The sequence below is a fragment of the Giraffa tippelskirchi genome, chromosome 14 (assembly GCF_054371585.1).
Source record: "Giraffa tippelskirchi isolate mGirTip1 chromosome 14, T2T-mGirTip1v1.2.pri, whole genome shotgun sequence".
NCBI lineage: Eukaryota > Metazoa > Chordata > Mammalia > Artiodactyla > Giraffidae > Giraffa > Giraffa tippelskirchi.
The window spans coordinates 56,388,714-56,412,595 of NC_137288.1; the positions used below are offsets into that span (position 1 = coordinate 56,388,714).

The 23,882-nt window shown below is 43.6% G+C and overlaps 1 protein-coding gene across 3 annotated transcripts in view; it reads left to right on the forward strand.

The window, feature by feature from the left end:
• The window catches only part of SETBP1 (SET binding protein 1), an 890,090-nt gene that overhangs the window by 756,332 nt on the left and 109,876 nt on the right, over positions 1-23,882 (forward strand). For all 3 annotated transcript variants that reach the window (XM_081561785.1, XM_081561784.1, XM_081561786.1), the window contains one exon: positions 11,196-14,652. In XM_081561785.1, coding sequence (XP_081417911.1) covers positions 11,196-14,652 — 3,457 coding nt within the window. The remainder of the gene's footprint in view (positions 1-11,195; positions 14,653-23,882) is intronic.

Below are 23,882 nucleotides of genomic sequence, written 5' to 3' on the forward strand. Positions count from 1 at the left end.
AGTGACAAATAGATTCAAGGGATTAGATCTGATAGAGAACCTGAAGAACTATGGACAGTTTCTTAACACTGGACAGGAAGCAGTGACCAAAACCATCCCCAAGAAAACGAAACACAAGAAGGCCTTACAAATAGCTGAGAAAAGAAGAGAAGTGAAAGGCAAAGGAGAAAGGGAAAGATATACACAACTGAATGCAGAGTTCCAAAGAATAGCAAGGAGAGATAAGAAAGCCTCCTTAAGTGAACAACACTAAGAAGTAGAGGAAAACAATAGAATGGTAAAGACTAGAGATCCCTTCAAGAAAATTAGTGATACCAAGGGAACATTTCATGCAAAGATGGGTACAATAAAGGACAGAAACATTAGGGACCTAACAGAATCAGAAGAGATTAAGAAGAGGTGGCAAGATTACACAGAAGAACTATACAAAAGGAGTCTTAACGGCTCGGATAACCATGATGGTGTGATCACTCACCTAGAGTCAGACATTCTAGAATGTGAAGTTAAGTGGCCTTAGTAAGCATTAGTAAGAACAAAGCAAGGGGAGGTGATAGAATCCTAGCTGAGCTATTTCAAATCCTAAAAGATGATGCTGTGAAAGTGCTTCACTCAATATGCCAGTAAATTTGGAAAACTCAGCAGTGGCCACAGGAGTAGAAAAGGTCAGTTTTCATTCCAATCCTAAAGCAAGTGAAAAGTGTTAGTCGTTCAGTCATGTGCAAACCTTTGTAACCCTATGGACTGTAGCCTGCCAGGTCCTTCTGTCCATGGGATTTTTCCAGGCAACAATATTGGAGTGGACTGCCATTTCCTTCTTCAGGGCATCTTTCTGACCCAGGGGTCGAACCCAGGTCTCTTGTATTGAATCTCAAAGAAGGGCAGTGCCAAAGAGTGTTCAAACTACTGTACAATGCACTCATTTCACATACTCTCAAGGTAATGCTCAAAATCCTTCAAGCTAAGCTTCAATAGTGCATGAACTGAGAACTTGCAGATGTACAAGCTGGATTTAGAAAAGTCAGAGGAGCCAAAGATCAAATTGCCAGTATCCATTGGATCATAGAAAAAGCAAAGGAATTCCAGAAAAAACATCTATTTCTGCTTCATTGACTGTGCTGAAGTCTTTGACTGTATGGATCACAAAAAACTGTGGAAAATTCTTAAACAGATGGGAATACCAGACCACATTACTTGTCTCCTGAGAAACGTGTGTACAAGTCAAGAACCAACAGTTAGAACCAGATATGTAACAATGGACTGGTTTTAAATTGGGAAAGGAGTACGTCAAGGCTGTATATTGTTAGCCTGTTTATTTAACTTATATGCAGAGTACATCATGTGAAATGCCAGGCTGGACAAATCACAAGCTGGAATCAAGATTGCAAGGAGAAATATCAATAACCTCAGATATGCAGATGGCACCACCCTAATGGCAGAAAGTGAAGAGGAATTAAAGAGCCTCTTGATGAAGGCAAAAGAGGAGAGTGAAAAAGCGGGCTTAAAACTAAACATTTAAGAAACTAAGATCATGGCATCTGGGCCCATTTTCATGGCAAATAGATGGAGAAACAATGAAAACTGTGAGAGACTTTATTTTCTTTGGCTCCAAATCACTGCAGACAGTGACTGCAGCCATGAAATTAAACGATGCTCGCTCCTTGGAAGAAAAGCTGTGACAAACCTAGACAGTGTATTAAAACTCAGAGACATCACTTTGCCGACAAAGGTCAGTTTAGTCAAAGTTACGGTTTTTTTCAGTAGTCAGGTGCGGATGTGAGATATGGACCATAAAGAAGGCTGAGCACTGAAGAATTGATGCTTTTTAACACTGTGGTGCTGGAGAAGACTCTTAAGAATCCTTTGGACAACAACGAGATCAAACCAGTCAATCCTAAAGGAAATAAACCCCAAATATCATTGAAAGGACTGGTGCTGAAACTGGAGCTCCAATACTTTGGCCACCTGATGCAAAGAGCCAACTTATTGAAAAAGACCCTGATGCTGGGAAAGATTGAGGGCATGAGGAGAAGGTGGTGACAGAGGATGAGATGGTTGGATGGCATCACCTACTCAATGGCCATGAGTGTGAGCAAAGTCCAGGAGATTGTGAAGTACAGGGATGCCTGGTATGCTGCAGTCTATGGGGTTGCAAAGAGGTGCACATGACTGAGCAACTATACAACAACAGCAAGGGTAGAGTATTTCTAGCTTTAAAAGACATGACCAAAACAGCTTCCAAAGTGGTACCATTTTGCATTCCCTCCAGCAATGGATGAGCGTTTCAGTTGTCCATACACTTGTCAGTGCTGGTTATCTTCAGTATGGTTAATGTTAGCTGTCCTACTTGGACTTTATCATTTTGGGCTCCAAAATCACTGCAGGTGGTGACTGCAGCCATGAAATTAAAAGACGCTTGTTCCTTGGAAGAAAAGTTATGACCAACCTAGACAGCTTATTAAAAAGCAGAGACATTACTTTGCCAACAAAGGTCTGTCTAGTAAAGGCTATGGTTTTTCCAGTGGTCATGTATGGATGTGAGAGTTGGACTATAAAGAAAGCTGAGCACCGAAGAATTGATGCTTTTGAACTGTGGTGTTGGAGAAGACTCTTGAGAGTCCCTTGGACTGCAAGGAGATCCAACCAGTCCATCCTAATAGAAATCAGTCCTGAATATTCATTGGAAGGACTGATGTTGAAGCTGAAACTCCAATCCTTTGGCCACCTGATGTGAAGAACTGACTCATGAGAAAAGACCCTGATGCTGGGAAAGACTGAAGGCAGGAGGAGAAGGGGATGACAGAGGATGAGATGGTTGGATGGCATCACCGACTCAATGGACTTGAGTTTGAGTAAGCTCTGGGAGTTGGTGATGGACAGGGATGCCTGGCGTGCTGCAGTTCGTGGGGTTGCAAAGAGTCGGACATGACTGAGCTACTGCACTGAACTGAACTGATTCTACTTGGGGTTTAGTCGTATCTTGTTGTGGTTTTAATTGACATTTTCTTGCTTCAAATTATGTTTGAGGACATTCATATCTGCTCCCTGTCCATTCCTACTTGTTTTGTGATCCAGCGTATTTGGGTGAAGAGATTTTGCAGTTGTGTGAGGTTAAGTTGGTTGACAGCATTGATCAAATCTTCTGTATATTTTTTTTCTGTTTTTTTTTAAGTCAATTTACTCTAGCAATTACTGAAAGAAGAGTGTTAAATCCTTTTAACTATGGTGCTGTCTATTTCTTCCTTTAATTCTCTTAATTTTCCTTTCCAGTATTTGATTCACATATATCTGTACGAGGTGCAAACAAATTTAGGATTATTGTTTAATCTTGATGAATTGACTCTTATTTTGAAATGTCCCTAATTATGTCTGGTAATACTCTCTGTTCTGAAGACCATTTTGCACTATATTAATTGAGCCATTCCAACATTCTAAAATTTGATGTTTGTGTGGTGTGTCTCGTTCCATCTTTTTAAGCTGTATCTTTGTATTTAATGTGCATTTCGTCAAATATAAGTACCTTACACGTGTGCTGCTGCTGCTAAGTCGCTTCAGTCGTGTCCAACTCTGTGCGACCCCATAGACGGCAGCCCACCAGGCTCCCCCGTCCCCGGGATTCTCCAGGCAAGAACACTGGAGTGGGTTGCCATTTCCTTCTCCAATGCATGAAAGTGAAAAGTGAAAGTGAAGTCGCTCAGTCATGTCTGACCCTTAGCGACCCCATGAACTGCAGCCTACCAGGCTCCTCTTACACGTGTATACTTCTATATACCCTTCTCTTGCCCTTTGTTTTATTGTTTTACATTTTATTTCTATAAAAGTCATAAACTTCATGATACATTGTTAATACTTCCACTTTAAGCAGGCCTTTTGAAGATTTTAAGACCAAGAATAGGCGTTATATGCCCACATATATACTATTTCCATGTTCTTCATTCATTCATGTAGATCTGAGTTTCTATCTGGTGTTATTTTGCTTTACCCTAAAGAACTTCCTTTTACGTTTCTTATAATTCAGATCTGGGCTTCCCTGGTGGCTCAGTGGTAAAGAACTCGCCTGCCAATGCAGGAGACGTATGTTCCAACCCTGGGTCAGGAGGATTCCCTGGGTCAGAAAGAAATGGCAAATCACTCTAGTAATCTTGCCTGGGAAATCCCATGGACAGGGGAACCTGGTGGATTATAGTCTGTGGGCTCCTAAAAGAGTCAGATGCAGCTTAGCAACTAAATGACAAAAATAATTCAAGTCTACCAGCAGTGAGTTTCCTCACTTTTTATTTATCTGAAAATATCTTCAGTTTGGCTTCATATATGAAGAATGTTTTCTTGGGATAGAAAAATTTAAGTTGACTTTATTTTCGTTTTAGTACTTTAAAGATATTCATTGTCTTCTGGCTTGATTTTTATTGATAAAATGTCAGACATTATTTTTGTCACTATTTCCCTGTATATAATGTATCTTTTTTCTCGGTTGCTTTTAACATTTTCTCTTTGGTCTTCATCAATTTGTTTACAATGTACTTAGATGTAGTTTTTTGTGTGTGCTTACTCTGCTTGGGATTGATTGAACTTCTTACCTATATGAATCCACATGCGTTATTCTCTATCTACTGGGATTCTAATTTTATGTATGTTAGACCACTTGATAATTTTCTATAGGTCACTGAAGTGCTGTCTTTTTGTTGTTGTTGCTGTTTGTTTGTTGTTTTATTTAAATCTCCCTCCCTCACTTCATGCACCTTTCAATTTAGATAATTTCTGCTATCTTTTCTTTATATTCTCTGAGGTGCTCTTCTACTATGTCCTGTAAGTTGTTAAGCCCATAGAGAATTTTTCATTTCAGATATTGTATTTTTCCAATTTATAATTTCATTGTTATTTTGGTATAGTTGCCATCTCTATGCTGAGACTTCCCATATGTTTATCAGTTATTCCAATCTTTTCCTTAATATTTGGCCATCTGCATAATGGCTGCTTTGAGGGCCTTGGATCTATATCTACCCTCCTGGTTACAAGTCACATTTATCTGCTTCATTGCCTGTCTAATATTTTTTATTGTGTCCTGGATGTTGTAGATAGTATATTGTAAAGATTCTAGATTTTACAATTTTTCTGTAAAGAGTTTGACTTTTGTTTTGCTTGGTAGTTAATTTACTGGCAGATTAGCTTTATCTTATTAAGGATTCTTTTTAGACTTTGCTAGCTTTTATTCTAGGGCTCAAGTAACCCTACTCTTAAGGAGAACTATTCCTGGGATATCAGCTGCCTGTCTGGGATATTTATTAAAGTCTCCCCATTCTGACTAGTCAGAAATGCAAGATTGCCTAGTATTACGTGACCTTAAACTCTAGCTACATTCAGTCCCCGATAGCAAATATCTGCAGTGCTTCATGGAGTCTTGCCCTCAAGTGCAAGTTAAAGTTTGGCCAAAGACATAGGGTATTTCTATTAAGCTTTCTTAAGTGCTCCCAAAGGCCCCACTTCCTGATACCATGACATTGGAAGTGAGGATGTCAACATGGGAATTTTGAAGGGACACAGAGAATTCATGGACTTCTCTGAATTCAGAGGATCATAAAGCCATGGTTTAAGCTTACTTTTCTACATGGCTCCCTCTTCTCAGGTACCCTGACCCCAGATTCTAGTCCCCTCAAGACTCTCAAACTATGATCTCTGTTTCCTCTACCCATAGTTATCTGGGTTCCACCTCCCTGTGCCTAGGTTTAGAAAGTTCTTCTTGGCAGAAAACTAGCGATACGGCAGAGCCTCTTAAGTTTCCCTTCTATCTAGAATCACAGCTTATATTGCCTATTGCCCAATGTCTGAAAATAGTTGTTTCATGTATTTTATAGTTTTATGTTTATTTCCGTAGCAAAGTCAAGTCTAATACCTATTAATGCCATTATGGTTGGAAACAAGGCAGCAATCATTTTTAATTACATAGAATTACTGTGTACTCAAGGAAGCATATGATAGTGGCCTCTGTATTTGTGTAAGCTGTTATCACCCCCAATAAATGGAGTACTTCAACATCATTCACGGCCCCCAAATAGCAAATCAAGAATGGTTCCTATGGGAACCACAGTAAGGTAACTTCCGAGGACAATTCATGTGGCAGGAAATGAGAACTGTATATATATAATTGGAAACGTCATGTGCATTTAGGGGCTTTTCTATGTTCCATTGTCTTAGTCTGTTTGGGCTGCTATAACAGAATACCGTAGACGGAGTGGCTTATAAAAACAGAAGTTTATCTCACACAGTTCTGGAAGCTGGGAATTCCAAGAGCAAGGTGTTGGCAGATTCAGTGTATGGAGAGAGACAGGTTCCTGATTCATAGATGGCCATCTTCCCTCTGTGTGCTCACATGGTGAAGGACAAGTGAACTCTCTGGGGTCTCTTATTAGAACAGCGTTAATCCCTTTCATGAAGTCTCCACTCTCAGGACCTAATCCAACACTGTGCTCCCAAAGGCCCCACTTCCTGATACCATGACATTGGGAGTGAGGATGTCAACATGGGAATTTTGAAGGGACACAGAGAATTCATGGAATTCTCTGAATTCAGAGGATCATAAAGCCATGATTTAAATCAGGTACTTAGTGACATTCTTCTCTACCTACCATTCGCAAATGCAGGAACAAACTGGGCTTAGGAGAGATGCTTTGGGAGCAAGTTCAGTGGAAGCTGGCATGTGCATTCCTCCTATTCATGTGCCAAAATGGTAATTTTCAGTCTTTTCTTAAATGACAGAACCATCTCTCTCCACCTCCTTTCTCTTAAATGAAATCCTTTGCACGGCTGCTCTGTTCAATTGGGGGTTAAAAGAATGGTCTGGAGCCTCTCTGTTGCCCAATTCACTGGCTACAATTCAGAAATGTCTTTACAAAATCCTGGGACTCTGTGGAACACATTTGAAAACCACTGAGCTGGAACATCTCCTGATAATATCAGAGCTTCTTTAGTCCCTAACCCAGACCCCTGTCTTTGATATAATCTAGTAGTTCTCAACTCTGTCTGCACATTGGGGTAGCTGAGAGCTTTGAAAAATGTACTACTGTTCAGGTTCCACCTCTAGAATGTTGACTTAATTGGCCTGCGTCAAATCCTAGCTGTGGTGTTCTTTACAAAGCTTCCTGGGTGATTCTAACGTGCAGCCAGGGTTGAGAACCTTGAATCAGACAGCATGGGGTTGCATTCCTTTTCTCCCACACTCACCTCTTGCTCAGGCTTGAGCACTTGCTTCAAGCCTCAGGGGTGGAATGCTGGGATTCCCAGAGCTCTGGGGTTGGCTTGGATGAGATGGGGAAATAGAAATCCCAGGGTTGGGAGGTCATAAACCTCTGCATGCCCAGTTCTTTCTGGGAGGACAGTATTCTCACCCACCCATATAATTGACTCTTCTGCTCACTGTGCAGTATACTTGGAAAACCTGAAGAGAGAATGGACTGTGTTAAGAGTTTCTTACTATGTGAATTACAAAGAGCTCAGAGAGCAAACCAGGAATGCTCAGTGCTGCCAAACTACATATCCTAACAGGCCTGTGGTAGCTCTGCATATTTACCACCAAAAAGTGCTGCGAATGTCATAGCAGCCACATAAGAGCCCCACCTCAGAGGAATTATGGTGTTAAAACATTAGATGAGTGGTTTTACAACTCAATTATATTTCAGAATTATCTGAGGAGCACGTTAAAATGCAAATTCCTTAGTCCCACCCTGGGAGATGGCCAATGAGTGTATCTGCAGCAGGGCCCAGGAATTTGTATTAATAACCAGAACCTTAGCTGGCTGTGATGCAGGGATCCAGGACCACATCTTGAGAAGTACCAAGTGCCAAAATAAGAGATAAAGCTCTCCTCATTCCCTTATACCCAGGCACATCTTCCTGTTCATGTAAAAACAAAATTCTCACAAACAGCACATTAAATTACTGGTGTCAGCAAAAAGTAGCACAAACACAGCTAACCCAAGAGTGTCGTTTGTCATCCACAAAGTCATGCTTGATTTTTGATGAGTTATATGATTTTCCTCAGGCCACAATCATCATGTTATCCTCTTATTGGGACAAAACTTGCTTTAGATAACCCTGAGATAAGGCTCCTTTATTCTATTTTCATAGACTTTTAAGTTTTTATGCAGTGATTTAATACTTGTTTCTTAAATTATGTAAAAAAATAAAATGCTCTTTAAAAAGAAATCTGACTTGTACAACATTTAAATTTATATAAGTTAGTTAATTTATACACTGGTTGTGGGGGAGGGTATAGTTACCTACTTTATAAAGTAATTTTTCACATGACAGACATGCTTCCATAAACACATCCTGTAAGAGAGAAATCTGTCTAGTGTTTTCAAAATGGTATTTCCCTGATGAACATTTGGCCCAGGCCTTTTTATACATGGAAAGCATGTATAAAAAGGAAGCCAGACCTTCAGAATGACTGTGAGTTCCACAGTCAATTTGTGGGGATGGGGAAGCAACCAAGAGTCATGCTGAACTTGATGGTATTAAAAGTTTTCCATAAAAATAATCTAGCCCAATATAGACTATCATAAGCTCTTTCCTTATTTGCTAACCATTTCAGAGATAGCCTTGCTGGGGACTGAGGGTAGTATAAAGTCCATAAAAGATTCAGGTCTGATCCCCCAGAAAAAATCCACAGTCTAAAGGGGAAACGGAAACATGTGCTGTGTGGGTTAATAAAGGCCCCAGTCAAAGCCCTCTATATGGAATAATATCCCCCAGACCGCTGGGGAAGGACGGGAGGGAGAGCTTGCACTCCTGCAACTGAGCTCAGAGCCTGTTTTGCCATGTCTATCTCTGTCTCAATGGAGTAAGTGCTCAATTCTCAGTGAAGGACATATTGGAACTGACAGCCTCACCATTGTGTATATAATCTGTCATGGCTGACAGATGAAGAAATGGGATTTTGTGAAATGCAACTGGATATAGCCATCAGCCACTGCTGGAAGGAAAGCCTTGTTCTCCTGAACCCCTTAGAAAGCACTCCTCCTCAGTCCTCTTTGCCCCTTCACTGCAGCCATCTGAGCACCAGGTTTAAAGCACCATTTCCCCCATTACTGCTGATCTTTTGTTGTGCTTCCCTTTTGTCCACCCTGCCCTTTGATTGCCAAGCTCTCCCAGCAGGGCAAATTTCAGCTGAAATGGTAGAAACAATGGGATCCGGCAGTGTCCAGATGGAGGCACTGGGAACCAGGCATGCTTAACTGCTTACTTTCAGCTGGTCTGCCCGGAGTGTCAGTGAGCGGGCCTCACCTTTCAACTGCCAGAGTGAAATCTACCCTCCTGACAGTCACATGGGTTTCCCCAAAGGCAGAGTTAATTGGAAAGTGAAACAATTAATGGGAGATGGAAGAGAGCTAACAGTAAAAATTACTTTGAGGGGGAGTTACCATTCAAGTATCTTTAGTCCTGAAGTATTTGGGAAGGATCTTTTGTTCAACATTTAATGCATCTGAGCACTCCAGTTTCATTATGAGCCATTATGAAATGAGTGATTGGTGGCTTATTGTCTTTTGTGTGTGGCCATGTATTTTGTCATGGTAATAGGCATCTTAAATATCATTTTGTTTGTTCATTCAACAAACATTTATTGCGAACTTTCTGGGTGGTTTGCTTTGTAGTAGATACTGGGGATAAAAGGATAAACGAGAGCATCTCTGACCTCAAAATACTTCCAGTCTAGGAGAAGGTAGAAAAGTACACAAAAAATAGCACATGGCATTATAAGGATTGTGATAGATGTCTTCATGAGAGACAATGGTGCATGCAGAAGGAATGGCGTAGCAGTAGGGCTGGAGAGGGTAACTGTGTCTGCAGACAATATGTTGCAATATACAGGTCACTAATCTCACTTATGACAAATGAATTACCCATAGTAAAATGGGTCTTCCCTCATTTATTCAATGAGCGTTTATTGAGTGCCTACTATTTTCCAGGTACTGTGCTTGGTATCTCTGTGATGGTGTATACAGGCTAGAAAGGAAAACAGGCATTAATTAAATTAGCACAAAAATCAAATGTAAATTTAAAACTATGACAAGTACAACAAAGATGAGATACATTGTTTCATGAAAACATGAGAACATTTGACAGGCCCCTTTCCCCCATGAAGTTGCAGTCATCAAACTTCCCCTCTGTTTTCTTTTTTTCTTGGAAGAAAATTAAGTCTTATTTCTTTTTAAAACCAAACCACTAGGAAAATATATCACAGTCTTGAAACAACAAACAGACAATATTATCATTTCAAGTAATAAGTTGGTAAAAAGACAAGGTCCTTATCAAAATGATAAGGTGCCAGAACTGGGACGAGAACAACGCATGTAGCAAAGGCCCTGGCTAAAGTGGTATTTGTTAATGGAGGACAGTCTTTTTATCGCTCTAAAGGAGCCACAGTTCACCCCTGAGTTGCCTACTTTTCCTCCCTTGACTTTTGTGTTGCCAGAGGATTGTCTCAATAAAGCTCTGTCATTTTTGGGGGCAAAGTAAGCAACACTGGGTTTAGGCTTTCATTCTGTTTCATGAAAACCAGATTTTTCCAAAGCCCATACTTCACAACAAACTTCCCCTCTTAATTTCTCAGTTTGTGCTGTTTCTCCTTTTTGGTTCCTAATGAGCTGCTTGTTTGAGTGCAGAGATGCTGTACTCTAGGATAAACCCCAAACAGACATGAACTGCCATAGGCAGAAGCAAGGGAAAGACGTGTGTTTGAGGAGAAGTTGGGGCAGAAATAAGCTGCAGCTGGAGTTATGGAAATGAGCCCAGGTTGTTGAGAAGTTAAGATGCTCTCCTGAACTCTGCCACCTTGGGCAGGACTCTCCATGGTTGAAGTTTTGGCCTTTTCATTTGGAAAATGGAAGCACTAGACTGTGGGACCTTTAGAGGACCTCCCATCTCTAAACAGTTCTCGTTCTTGAGATTGCATTAAAACAAGATAGATCCTGTTATTTAGGGTGCGAAAGGCAACGATTATAGCATCCTTATTAAGGTTCAACATCAACACAACATAGTTTTACTAAAGAAACTGAAAAATACCTCCACATAGCATTCTGGTTGTTAAAGGTGGCTATTTCCAACTTATAAATAATTAAGCCTTTTGATATGAAATTTTAAATAGTTTCAACACGCTCATCTTTGTTTCTCTCTCTCTCCTTCTCCATTCCACCCACTCTTAGGCTTATGAGCGGCCACAGAAACACTCAGCTCTCCACTATGACCCAGGCCTCCCACAGGATTTCACCAGTGACACCTTAAAACCAAAGCACCAGCAAAAAAGCAGCAGCCAGAATCACATGGACTGGTCCACCAACTCTGACAATGGACCTGCCACTCAGAATTGCTTCATCAGTCCAGAGTCTGGCAGAGAAACTACAAGCACCAGCAAGATCCCAGCTCTTGAGCCCATGGCTCCCTTTGCAAAGGCCCAGGGTAAGAAAGGCAGTGCAGGGAGCACATGGAATCAGTTGTCCAACAATAACAAAGATCTGCTCTTGGGAGGTGTGGTTCCATCTCCAAGCAACCACAGCTCACCAGCCCCACCCAGCAGCTCTGCTGAGTGCAGTGGAATTCAGCCCATGGTAGATCAAGATGGAGGAAGTACAAAGGAGCCCCTTGAACCACCTACTACAGGCAGCAAGAAAAAGTCCAGTAAAAAAGATGTGATAAGTCAAACCATACCAAACTCAGACCTAGACTGGGTCAAGAATGCTCAGAAAGCATTTGACAATACAGAAGGGAAAAGGGAAGGCTACTCTGCAGATAATGCCCAAGAGGCCTCACCAGCCAGGCAGAATGTGAGTTCCGTCAGTAATCCTGAAAATGACTCAAGCCATGTCCGGATTACTATCCCTATCAAGGCACCTTGCCTAGATCCAAGCAGCCATAAGAGGAAAAAGAGACAGTCCATCAAAGCAGTGGTGGAAAAGATCATGCCAGAGAAAGCCTTGACTTCTGGAATCACTATGAGCAGTGAAGTAGTTAATAGGATATTTTCCAACCCTGAGGGTAATAAGAAAGATTCCCGTGTCCCTAAGTTGGGTAAAATGATGGAGAATGAGTCCCCCTCAGCTGGCCTTGAAACTGGTGTAAATGCCGAGAAAGTTGTCCCGGGAGGTGTACCTAAGCAGAGAAAGCCACCCATGGTTATGACATCTCCAACGTGCACAGATCACTCTCCAAGAAAGCTGCCAGAAATCCAGCACCCCAAATTTGCCGCAAAACGGAGGTGGACGTGCAGCAAACCAAAACCCACCAGTCTGCTTCGGGAGGCAGTCATGGCCACCTCCGATAAACTGATGGTGGAGCCGCCATCTGCTTATCCCATCACTCCATCCAGCCCTCTCTACACCAACACAGACAGTCTTACTGTGATCACGCCAGTCAAAAAGAAGCGGGGGCGACCAAAGAAGCAGCCTTTGCTCACAGTTGAGACAATTCATGAGGGGACGTCCACCAGTCCAGTTAGTCCCATCAGTCGGGAGTTTCCTGGCACCAAGAAGAGAAAGAGACGACGGAGTTTAGCCAAGTTGGCCCAACTAGTGCCAGGAGAGGACAAACCCATGAGCGAGATGAAGTTTCACAAAAAAGTTGGAAAGCTTGGGGTATTGGATAAGAAGACCATCAAAACTATTAATAAGATGAAAACACTCAAGAGGAAAAATATATTGAACCAGATCTTGTCCTGCTCTAGCAGCATAGCGCTGAAGGCCAAAGCTCCCCCGGAGACCAGCCCTGGGGCAGCAGCAATCGAGAGCAAACTGGGCAAGCAGATTAATGTCAGCAAGAGGGGCACCATCTACATCGGCAAGAAAAGGGGCAGGAAGCCGAGGGCAGAGCTGCCACCCCCATCTGAAGAACCCAAAACAGCCATCAAGCACCCGAGGCCTGTTTCTAGCCAGCCGGATGTTCCCGCCGTGCCTTCCAACTTTCAGTCACTTGTGGCATCTTCACCAGCAGCTATGCACCCACTTTCGACACAGTTGGGTGGGTCCAATGGCAACCTGAGCCCCGCCAGCACTGAAACCAATTTTTCAGAGTTGAAAACTATGCCAAATCTCCAGCCCATCAGTGCTCTTCCAACCAAAACCCAAAAGGGAATCCACAGTGGGACCTGGAAGCTGTCTCCACCCAGGCTGATGGCCAACTCCCCTTCACACCTTTGTGAGATCGGGTCACTCAAGGAGATAACACTGTCCCCTGTGAGCGAGTCCCACAGTGAAGAGACGATCCCGAGTGACAGTGGCATTGGGACAGACAACAACAGCACGTCTGACCAAGCAGAGAAGAGTTCTGAATCCCGACGGAGGTACTCTTTTGATTTCTGCTCCCTGGACAACCCGGAGGCCATCCCATCTGACACCAGCACAAAGAACCGGCATGGCCACCGGCAGAAGCATCTCATCGTGGACAACTTTCTGGCCCACGAAAGCCTCAAGAAGCCAAAGCACAAGAGGAAACGGAAAAGCCTGCAAAACCGTGATGATCTCCAGTTTCTGGCAGACCTAGAAGAGCTCATCACGAAGTTCCAGGTGTTCAGGATCTCCCACCGGAGTTATACCTTTTACCACGAGAATCCGTATCCCAGCATTTTTCGGATTAATTTTGATCACTATTACCCGGTGCCATATATCCAGTATGACCCGTTGCTCTATCTTCGTAGGACTTCAGACTTAAAGTCAAAGAAGAAGCGTGGTAGGCCTGCAAAAACCAATGACACCATGACAAAGGTGCCTTTTTTACAAGGGTTCAGCTACCCTATTCCCAGTGGAAGTTACTATGCACCCTATGGAATGCCTTACACATCAATGCCTATGATGAACCTTGGTTATTACAGTCAGTACCCAGCTCCTCTGTACCTGTCACACACGCTCGGAGCAGCGTCCCCGTTCATGAGGCCAACAGTGCCACCACCTCAGTTCCACACAAGCTCCCACGTGAAGATGTCTGGCACAGCTAAGCATAAAGCAAAGCACGGAGTACACCTGCAGGGGCCTGTGGGCATGGGCCTTGGTGACAGGCAGCCATCCCTGAACCCTCCCAAGGTGGGCAGCGCCAGTCTGTCCAGCGGTCGGCTCCACAAGAGGAAACACAAACACAAGCATAAGCACAAGGAAGACCGGCTCCTGGGGACCCACGACAACTTGAGTGGTCTCTTCACAGGCAAAGCCACTGGCTTCTCCAGCCACATCCTGAGCGAGCGGCTGAGCAGCACAGACAAAGAGCTCTCCTTGGTGAGTGAGAAGAACAAGCATAAAGAGAAGCAGAAGCACCAGCACAGTGAAGCCGGCCACAAAGCATCCAAGAACAACTTCGAGGTGGACACCTTGTCTACGCTGTCACTTTCCGATGCCCAGCATTGGACGCAGGCGAAGGACAAAGGTGACTTGAGCAGCGAGCCTGTGGACTCCTGTGCGAAAAGGTACTCTGGCAATGGTGGGGACGGGGGCAGCACAAGACCGGAGAGCCTGGACGTGTTCAGCGAGATGAACCCTCCCAATGACAAGTGGGACAGTGATGTGAGTGCGAGTAAAAGGAGGAGCTACGAAGGCTTTGGAACGTACAGGGAAAAGGACATACAAGCCTTCAAGATGAACCGCAAGGAGAGAAGTTCCTATGACTCCTCTGTATCTCCAGGTAAGGCCGAATCTTCTTCAGACTCAGACTGTCCTGTGACTTGGTTGCTGGGCCCTGCCATTCTGAAGTCCGCTGTCTTTGGCACATTATTGCATTCACTAGTTTACAGAGAGGTAGAAATCATATGACAATGGGTCTTCTTGTACATTTGATTCTGTTGTACGTTTTGTGCCTTGTTTACTCAGTATTTACTGTATTGCCTCTTTTGGAGCCATTGCCTGAGAACTGTGGGCCCAGAGGCAGCCCCAGTAGCTGCCTAGACTACATCCATACCCACTACCTTTATGCTTTTAATGAAAGACATGGTGCCTAGGTCCTCATCTGATCTGATGGTGAATTTGCGAGTTGGGTAAATCCTGTAAAACTCACTAGGAATCCCAACACAATCCCAGGAATGTCAGAGCTGGATGCAAATGAATATCTAGTTTATCTGACATGCTAGCTCTAGATATCACACAGCCTAGGTTGAAACATCTATAGCAGAGCCATTGGAAGCTAATGGCCAGTGAATCTTGAAGGCTACGTGGTCAGGAAGCCACAGACCAAGGCCATGCTTTCCTCGTTTCGTCCACGGGCATTTGATAAGAAACCGTTTGTAGACCCTTCAAGTGAAGCCTTGACCTGTCATTTCCCTGCATAAAGGTGGGGCTGGGGCGGAACCTGGCTGTCAGCACTGTGAGTCTCCTGCCTCCGCAGGACTTAACCACTGTGTCTCTTGGCACATCCACTGGGGTTGGGATTTGCCCACTAATCTCTAAACTGAAGTGCTGGTTGCTCACTCCTTGTCAGCTGCTGGCAGAATCTCCTTGCTGATCTGCCCACCCACGTAAACCTTCCTTGCCACAGAAGCCTCACACTTCTACACATATATCCCTTTGTCCCTGTCCATATATCACACAGATGGTAAGACTCCTGTAGAAGAGAGTAGTTATTTACTAGGAAAAGAGTAGAAACTCCTTAGGCCAGACAAACTCTCTGGCCAAAGCCTAGTTTTAAAGGACTAATCATTCCTGATAAGATTTGAGTGTACTGTTTGACCTCTATGTATGGTGCATATCCTTTGCTCATCCCCCTCCTTCGTAGGGAGTCAAATTAGTGAACGTGAGGGCAATCTATTCATGAGGATTAGAGACATTTTCTAGGCCAGCAGATTTCAGAAGGAAATATGGCTATGAGTTAGAAACCACTTAAAGATTTCCCCAAATTGCCACTAGCTTGTGAGTTGCTCTTGTGGTAGATGGTCTCCTTGCTTAACGAAGAGACCAATTAGCAGTCATGTCTCCTGCACTTGCCAAAGGTGACAAATGGCCCACACTTCATGTCCACCCAGATAGATGTCCTCTTCTGGGTTTCCCCATTTCTGATCATCAGACTTTATTGAAGGTGCTTATTTTTTGTGCAAAGCCTAAATTAAGCTCATCCAAACAAGAGTTGGGTTTCCCTAGTAGCTCAGATGGTAAAGCATCCACCTGCAATGCAGGAGACCCAGATTCGATCCCTGGGTCAGGAAGATCCCCCGGAGAAGGAAATGGCAACCCACTCCAGTATTCTGGCCTGGAGAAATCCATGGACAATGGAGCCTGGCAGGCTACAGTCCATGGGGTCGCTAAGAGTCGGACAGGACTGAGCGACTTCACTTTCACTTTTCACTTTCATGCATTGGAGAAGGAAATGGCAACCCTCTCTAGTGTTCTTGCCTGGAGAATCCCAGGGACGGCGGAGCCTGGTGGGCTGCCGTCCACGGGGTCGCACAGAGTCGGACACGACTGAAGTGACGCAGCAGCAGCAGCAGCAGCAGCAGAGCAACTAACACACACAGACAAGAGTTGCTAAAAGATTAAATTTTCACATGAGACATATTGTTACTTTCTCTTACAATGTGGTGGAATTGAACTTGCCATGAGCAGAGGGCATTCTTCTTTCTATTTTCTTAGCATTGTTTAGTTAGAAAACAATAATGGTATGTTATTGCTGAGAACCAGCAAGCAAGAATCCTAACTTAACAGATGTGAGAAACAAGGTCTCAGAAGCTAAAACCAGCCACTGTTACATTAGGGTTCTCAGCAGTCTTATGGGGACTTCTGTGTGTTTTGGACTGTATTACAGGTGGGCTCTGGCAGAAGTTTGCCAGCTAGAGGTTTATCTCTGGGCCCTGTGTCTGAGGGCAGCCACTCTCTAGCCATACACAACTCCTTGTATTTGTATTCACAAGGTGGTTGTTACTTCACTTAAAATTCTCTCTCTCCGTCCCCAACTTCTTACTTGTTTTGCAGCTAGCCACAGAAATCTGGATTCAGCCTGGAAATTGAGTTCTGCACCCAACTCTGTTATGACCTTAGGCATGATATCCTACCTCTTTGGGGGTACTATCTGCCAACCTATAACTCAAAGAATTGGGCCAGACCTCTTTTGTATGGCATATTTCAATTCTTAAAGCCATTTCACATGTATTTCTTATAGTGCCCTTCCTGCTATCTTAGAAGAGAAGTACTTTCATTTCCGTTTTATGAAACAGGACACTGAGGCTCAGAGATCAAGTGACCTGGCCAGGTTCAGAAAAATGTCACTTTTAATTCTAAGCCTAGGGCTTTGCCTTCTGCGTTGCAGCTCAGCTGCTTGTCACCCAGCTAGTTAAGGCCAAGTTTAGAACACAGGTCCCGGTCCCCAGTCAGTGTCCCTATATCTTACCACCACCCTTCCTCTCAGAATCTCATCTATCCTCTGATTACATGCTTTCCCCTAGGGCATCTGTACAGTGATTATGTGATGAGTGCATAAGAGAGTAATTAAAACAAGAAGACATCCCTTGATTTAGCTCCCAGCCAATGAAGGAGGATTTCTTATGGCCTAAACTTTACTAAATATCAGCCTGGAAACATGTATGCTCACAAGGTTTCCACTTCTGTCCTCGCTGAAATCCAGTTCCCTGAGTTATTTTTGCCACTGCTGGTGCTTAGTTTTGTGTTGTATGAGTCTTTTTTTCTGAACATTATCATGAATCTTAATTGTTAGTGGCTTCTGTGTCTATATACTTATACCTGTTGTCCCTACACATCTTGATGAATACTTATTGGAACAGACCAGATTCCCTATCATTCCCTTTCCTTCTGAACCATGGCCTCTCCTTGATATCTTAAATGCCCTTTCTATTCCTGAACCCCTGAAACATCAGTAAAAAAATGTCCTTAGTGCTTGGAACCCAAAGCATTCACCTTAATGTAATACACTCCAAAGAGTGCCAAGTCCCATTAAAAGCTGGGAGACAGATGAGATGAGACTGAGGTTACCGGAAGCATTAAGATTTTCAGAGACTTTATCTGAATCGAGGTATCTGTTTGGCTAGATGGTACTGAAGGTCATGATTAGAAAATAAGCATCTGTCCTTCCACACCTTCTCTTCTTCCACCTCTTCCTTCTCCATATGGCTCATTTCCATAGCATCTTAATGTCCAATTTCACACCATCTAGTCTTCTCTAGAATTGATATGGCATAAATATAAATGCCATTCTTTACCCTGTTGAGGACCAAATTTAGGAGCAAAGTGAAAAGAGGACTTTGAGCACTCGCGGAGATCAGAACTGATGAAAGTGAAAGTCTCTCAGTTGTGTCCAACTGTTTGCAACTCCATGGACTATACAGTCCATGGCATTCTCCAGGCCAGAATATTGGAGTAGGTAGCCTTTCCCTTCTCCAGGGGATCTTCCTGACCCAGGAATCGAACCAGGGTCTCCTGCATTGCAGGCGAATTCTTTACCAACTGAGCTGTAAGGAAAGCCCAAATGGAAGTCATTACTATTCTGGAGAGAGGAATTAGAGACCCCACTTAGCAATAGCAGCAGTTGTACACTTCATTTCCTCTTTTCTGCTTGGAAAGTTGTTCGTTCTCCATCCCCCCTGCCCCAGTATATAGATGCGTTGTCTTGTTAGCCCCCTTACCACATACCTAGAGCTGGGAAGTTACACAGACTCTTACCTTTTTCCTGTATTTTACTCCTGTCCTACTGCTTCTATGGTTTTTCAAAAGGCAGTGACTCTTTTGACCTATTTTCTAAATGCACACCATCTGGTAAATCTTCACCTATAAAAATGCTAGCCTGGAGCCAAATAATGGATAAATAGTGGGAAGGTAAATTGCACAGACTCTCAGAGCTGGGAAAAGCTTCACCTGGGCTGCTCTCTCACCAGGCACCACCATCTCATGCACACCGATGTGCAGCAGATTACCAGAGAGCAAACCTGTCCAAGGGTGACAGTGCATATTCAGATGATGCTGTATGCTGTCAGAGCCACGTTCTCATGAAGCAGTGGAAGATGTCTCTAGTGTGAATGATGTTCTTCCTGTTCCAACCTCTTGGTAAAAACAACCTTCGCATACTTTGATGTAAAGTTAGGCCAGGAGCTTCAGATATCTTGACCGCTGCTGTCCAGGGTCCCATCAGATATTGGAGAAACAGTGAGGAGAGTTAAGTTTATATCTGTTACCTCTTAGTCCAATGCCATTCTTAATCAAGATGAGTCCCCAGTGTCAAGTACTTTCCCCATGATGAATGGATGCTGAGAATTCATTCTTAGCTCATATCTCAGATATCAGAGGCCTGCCATGTAGGTAGCTGAATTCCCTGAGCCTGGGTGACTCCACTTCTCCTTGTGGCTCTGCCTTGCCCTCTGTTAGCTCCTCTTATAGGCACTGTGGGCATTTTGGGAGGCAGTCGCTGTTGTCAGTCACAGGCAGGAAATGGATGCCCAAGCCTAAAATAATACAGAAGCCTCCTCCAATCAGTCATACAGATGAGGGAATATTAACCACATGGACAAAATGTCATGAAAACCATACAGAAGAAACATGTGTGTGGAAAGTTTTCTAAAACTGAAATAGAAGGAAGAAGAGGACTCGTGGGAAGAGAAAGTTAAAACCAGGAAAGAAGAAAGAGGAAAAAATGGAAAACTGGTGAAGTGTGGTCTGTGTGACCTCAATCTAAGTTGAATTCTAGGTCATCCTGTGGGAGGAAGTAAAAGATTAATTAGCTAATGGTTGCTGTGTGGTTTAGTGAGATTATGAGTGCCTGCCCCAGTCTTGTCTCCTCTGCTAACCAGCTGGAAGATCTTTTTTACTTACGGTTTTCCCAAGTAATACTAGGACAATAAGGGTTCTGACCAGACCTGATAGTCTAGGATTCTTGAATTTATACAATGGAATTAGAGCCATACACACACCAGATTGTGCAGTTAGAGAGAAAATGCCCACATTATAGCCAAGTTGACCAATTAATTAGCTGTTTGGTGAAGTTTCAAAGCAGATTCCTCTGGCCCATGTCTTAAACTATGTGACATCCCATTCATCGTTGGCTCAAGCGACTTCACTTACCCATTTGATCCCACTTTTGCAAAAGATGAGACCTCATAATTACACCAACAAATTAGCTTGTTCATTGTGCAGGCTGAAACCACAGTCATCATCTTAGAACCAAATAAGTTAGAGCACTAATATGACCAATTGTATGAGAGTAGATTAAGCAAACTTGCACCTATAGTCACGCTTAGAAGTAAAAGAGTACTAACACAGCATAAACACTTCATTTTGCTTATGAGAATACTGAGGTTTAGGAAGGACAAGTGACTCATCCAATGATACATATCTAATTGGTAGAAGGGCTCAGACTGAGCCCTGAAGTTTAACATCAGGCAGAAAGAAAGGGAAGCGAGAGAGAGAGAGAATAAAAGAGATAAAAAGAGAGAGAGAGAAAAGTGAGTTGTGGGAGAGATGTTAAGCTATACATTTTATTTTGCTGTGAGCTGTTGTAAAAGGTAAGCATCTCTTTGACAATAATTTGGTTTCCAGGCTCTCTCTGGGGACCCATGTTTGGGACTGGAAACGATCTTTGTGGACTGTGATGGAAGTAATTTTTTTTTCCTTTTCTGTCTTCACAATTGCACATACTTATTTTATTGAGCCTCCCTCAGTTCCTCCTAAGGTTTCCTTTTGGAAACCAGGAATTAATCAAATTAAATGTTGTGACCCATAACTTTCTGACAATGGAAAAAAGAAAATGGCATCTCTTTTGCTACGTTGAACCAGAAATCCAGCAATCTGTTTGGAGCATGGAGTCTCTAGGCCATTTATCTTCCCACAGTTGGCAAACTTTCCCCCATCCTTTTGGAATATTTTATGTATACCTCTGTGGCTTTGGAGAGTTATGAAGATTCAGGTGTAGGTGCGGAAAGGGAAAGTGTTAGTCGCTCAGTCATGTCTGACTCTTTGCCACCCCATGGACTGTAGCCTGCCAGGCTCATCTGTCCATGGGATTCTCCAGGCAAGAATACTGGTGCGGGTTGCCATTTCCTTCTCTAGGGGGTCTTCTTGACCCTGGGATCGAACAGGGGTCTCCTGCATTGCAGGCGGATTTTTTACCATCTGAGCCATCTACAGAGAAGTCACAATTTTGACAGACTTGGCTTTGATACAACATGGAGCTTTTCTTGGCCAGAAAAATCAGTAAAGCATGCCTTCCAAAGGCTAGCCTGTCACTGGGCCATGATAAGGATAGTGCCTTTGGAAGGATCCTCCAGAAAACCATGTCTTCACTCTGTAAACAAACAAGCAATAGGCTGAACACTTGTTGGGATCATGGCTTAGACTTGTGCGAGCATAGCACTCCACACAAAGTAGTTGAATTGAAGAGGAGCTAATAAAGACAAGGGAAATTTTTTAAATTATTAATTTAGTGTCTAGTATATGCATGGGTTTGTTCAGTCCTGGGAGAGTAGTTGAAGGATGCGTTACTATTAATGAATAATAGTAAAAAAGCATTAAGTAACTCAATGCTTTTGTCCTCAAAGAGGGTACAGTCAGGAGGCTCTCCTGAATAACTTAGGGGAGGAAAATAGATGCAATTCATAGTATAGACTATAAGGACCATCAGGAAATCATAGAGAAGATGCTGGGCTGTCCAATGAGGGTAAGCCACTGCCGTATTTTCAGTGCTGGTGGAGAGGTGGAACCAGGAAATGCTTCTGTTTGGCATTTTTTCAAGAATGGAAGAGTCTTTTGGAGCATGGAGATGGTGGGATGGTGATGAGAGGAAGTGGAGTCAAGCATAGAGTGGGAAGGAAGCTATGTCAATAAAAGTATTTAGGAGGAAATACCCAAGAGATACTAGGGAAATGGTGTTTGGTCTAGTTCTATTGAGGTTAGGATCTGCAGTTGGGGAATCATGGTAGATAAAGAGTATGTTGTGCTGGAGTTTAAAGGTTTTACCCCACACTCTGAGGCTTGTGCTTAATTAAGTAGACAGTGGGCAGCCATTTCATTATTCAGGCAAAAATTGTGAAATGACCAAATTATTGTCTTTTTCCCCTGACTGCTCCCTCCCTCTTGTCTGGGTTGGGCAAACTTACCCCATCTTTGCATTTTTCATATGACATTGTAATAACTCATTTCTTATTTGAATTGTACCCACTACCTGCCCTTCTTCCCCCAACCCACCCCCTAGATTCTACGCCTTTTAAAAGCATCATATCTACTCAGGTGCTCAAAGAAAAAAATAATAATAATGAGTCATTCCTGACTCATCCGTTTCCCTCTTTAGCTAAAACCAAAGAGGGTTCCAATATGTTGGCCTCAGGCAACTGGAAGCGTGATGGCATGTGAACAGAACCATAGACATTGAAGAGGGGGTGTGGTTGGTGTGTGAGGAGATGAGTGGTTGAGGCAGCAGTTGGCAGCCCTGCCCAGAGTAGAGCCAGAGATTCAGTAAAGGGGAGGATTGTGGAAAATTAAGGAAAGAGAGTGGAAGGGGGGCCCCCTGTGGTTCACCTTAAAAAGAGAGGCAGAATAAGAGGAGCTTGGGCGGACACAGAGGAGGAATGACGGAATGTTGGAGAAGAAACAAGGGCACGGAGAAGAATGGATTTCAGAAGAATGGGGTGGGCGGCCACGAGGGCCCAAGCTACAGAGTTCACAGAAGATGGGGAGATATGAGAACTTGTATGAACATATTGTTGGCTCTGGAGACAGCAGAAATGTTAGCGATTATGTATTTAGTGCCTCGTATGGTTAAGGGGGGGTGGGCTGTGTGCCAAGTTCAGGTAGCAAAGAGGTAATGAATAAGTGCAAAAAGTGAAACTTGGTTGTGGTTCTAGCTTCTTAGAAGCTCCAACTTCTTAGAAGGCTGTGTTCTATAGTGAGCCCTTGACGGGAAGTGAGACATTCATTCTTAGCAGGCCTGCAGTCTAAGTTTCCCCCAATTCGGAGAGCGTAAAAACAACGACATAACTCTTTATCCCATGTCATTTTGCCTCCCTGTGAAGGCCACATAGAGAAAAGGTTTTAGTATTTTAGATGAGGTCAGAGATTCCAGGCAGACTCCACCTTGCTTGTCCCACAGACACACAGGCACTTAATTTTTGGTCATGGTAATGGCTGTTTGAAAGTTTCTCTTTATGTAGCCTGGCTGGCTACAGTCCATAGGGTCACACAGAGTTAGACACAACTGAAGCAACTTAGCACATAGCACGCACAGTAGTGTGTTAATTGCTCAGTCGTGTCCGACTCTTTGCGACCCTTTGGGCTGTAGTCCGCCAGGCTCCTCTGTCCATGCGGATTCTCCAGGCAAGAATACTGGAGTGGGTTGCCATGCTCTTCTCCAGGGGCTCTTCCCAATCCAGGGATTGAACCCAGGTCTCCGGCATTGTGGGCATACTCTTCACCATTTGAGCTACCAGCTCACACAATAAGGAAAACCAAATGTCAAGTTAAGGAATTTAGCATTCTTCTGTGTTTGGGGAGATACAAGCCTCTGGGCTCACTGAATTCATTCCTTGCATATGCACCTCAGCTATCTGGGGCCAAATCCTGTTTTGTTTTGTTTTTTATTTCTCACACCTGCTCCACCCCCCCACCCCACCCCCAGCTCTTTGGCAGTCACCATGGGGGTGGTGGCATGCTGGATCTCAGGCATTGTGTTCCCTTTCCAAAGCCCTCATTCACTTTTGGCAGCTTGAAATCACTGATGGCTGTTACATCCTTGTTTATTGATACGGCTGGAGATATTCCATTTGACATGGGCGAAGACCTGGAGCTGGGCATATGTGGCCGGTACGGGAAGGTGCTTAGCTAGGTTGAAGTTAGCAGTCGAGTGGGGATGGACTTTTAAGAGGGCTTCCTTGGTGCCTCAGATGGAAAGAATCTGCCTACAATGCAGGAGACTCCGGTTCGATCCCTGGGTTGGGA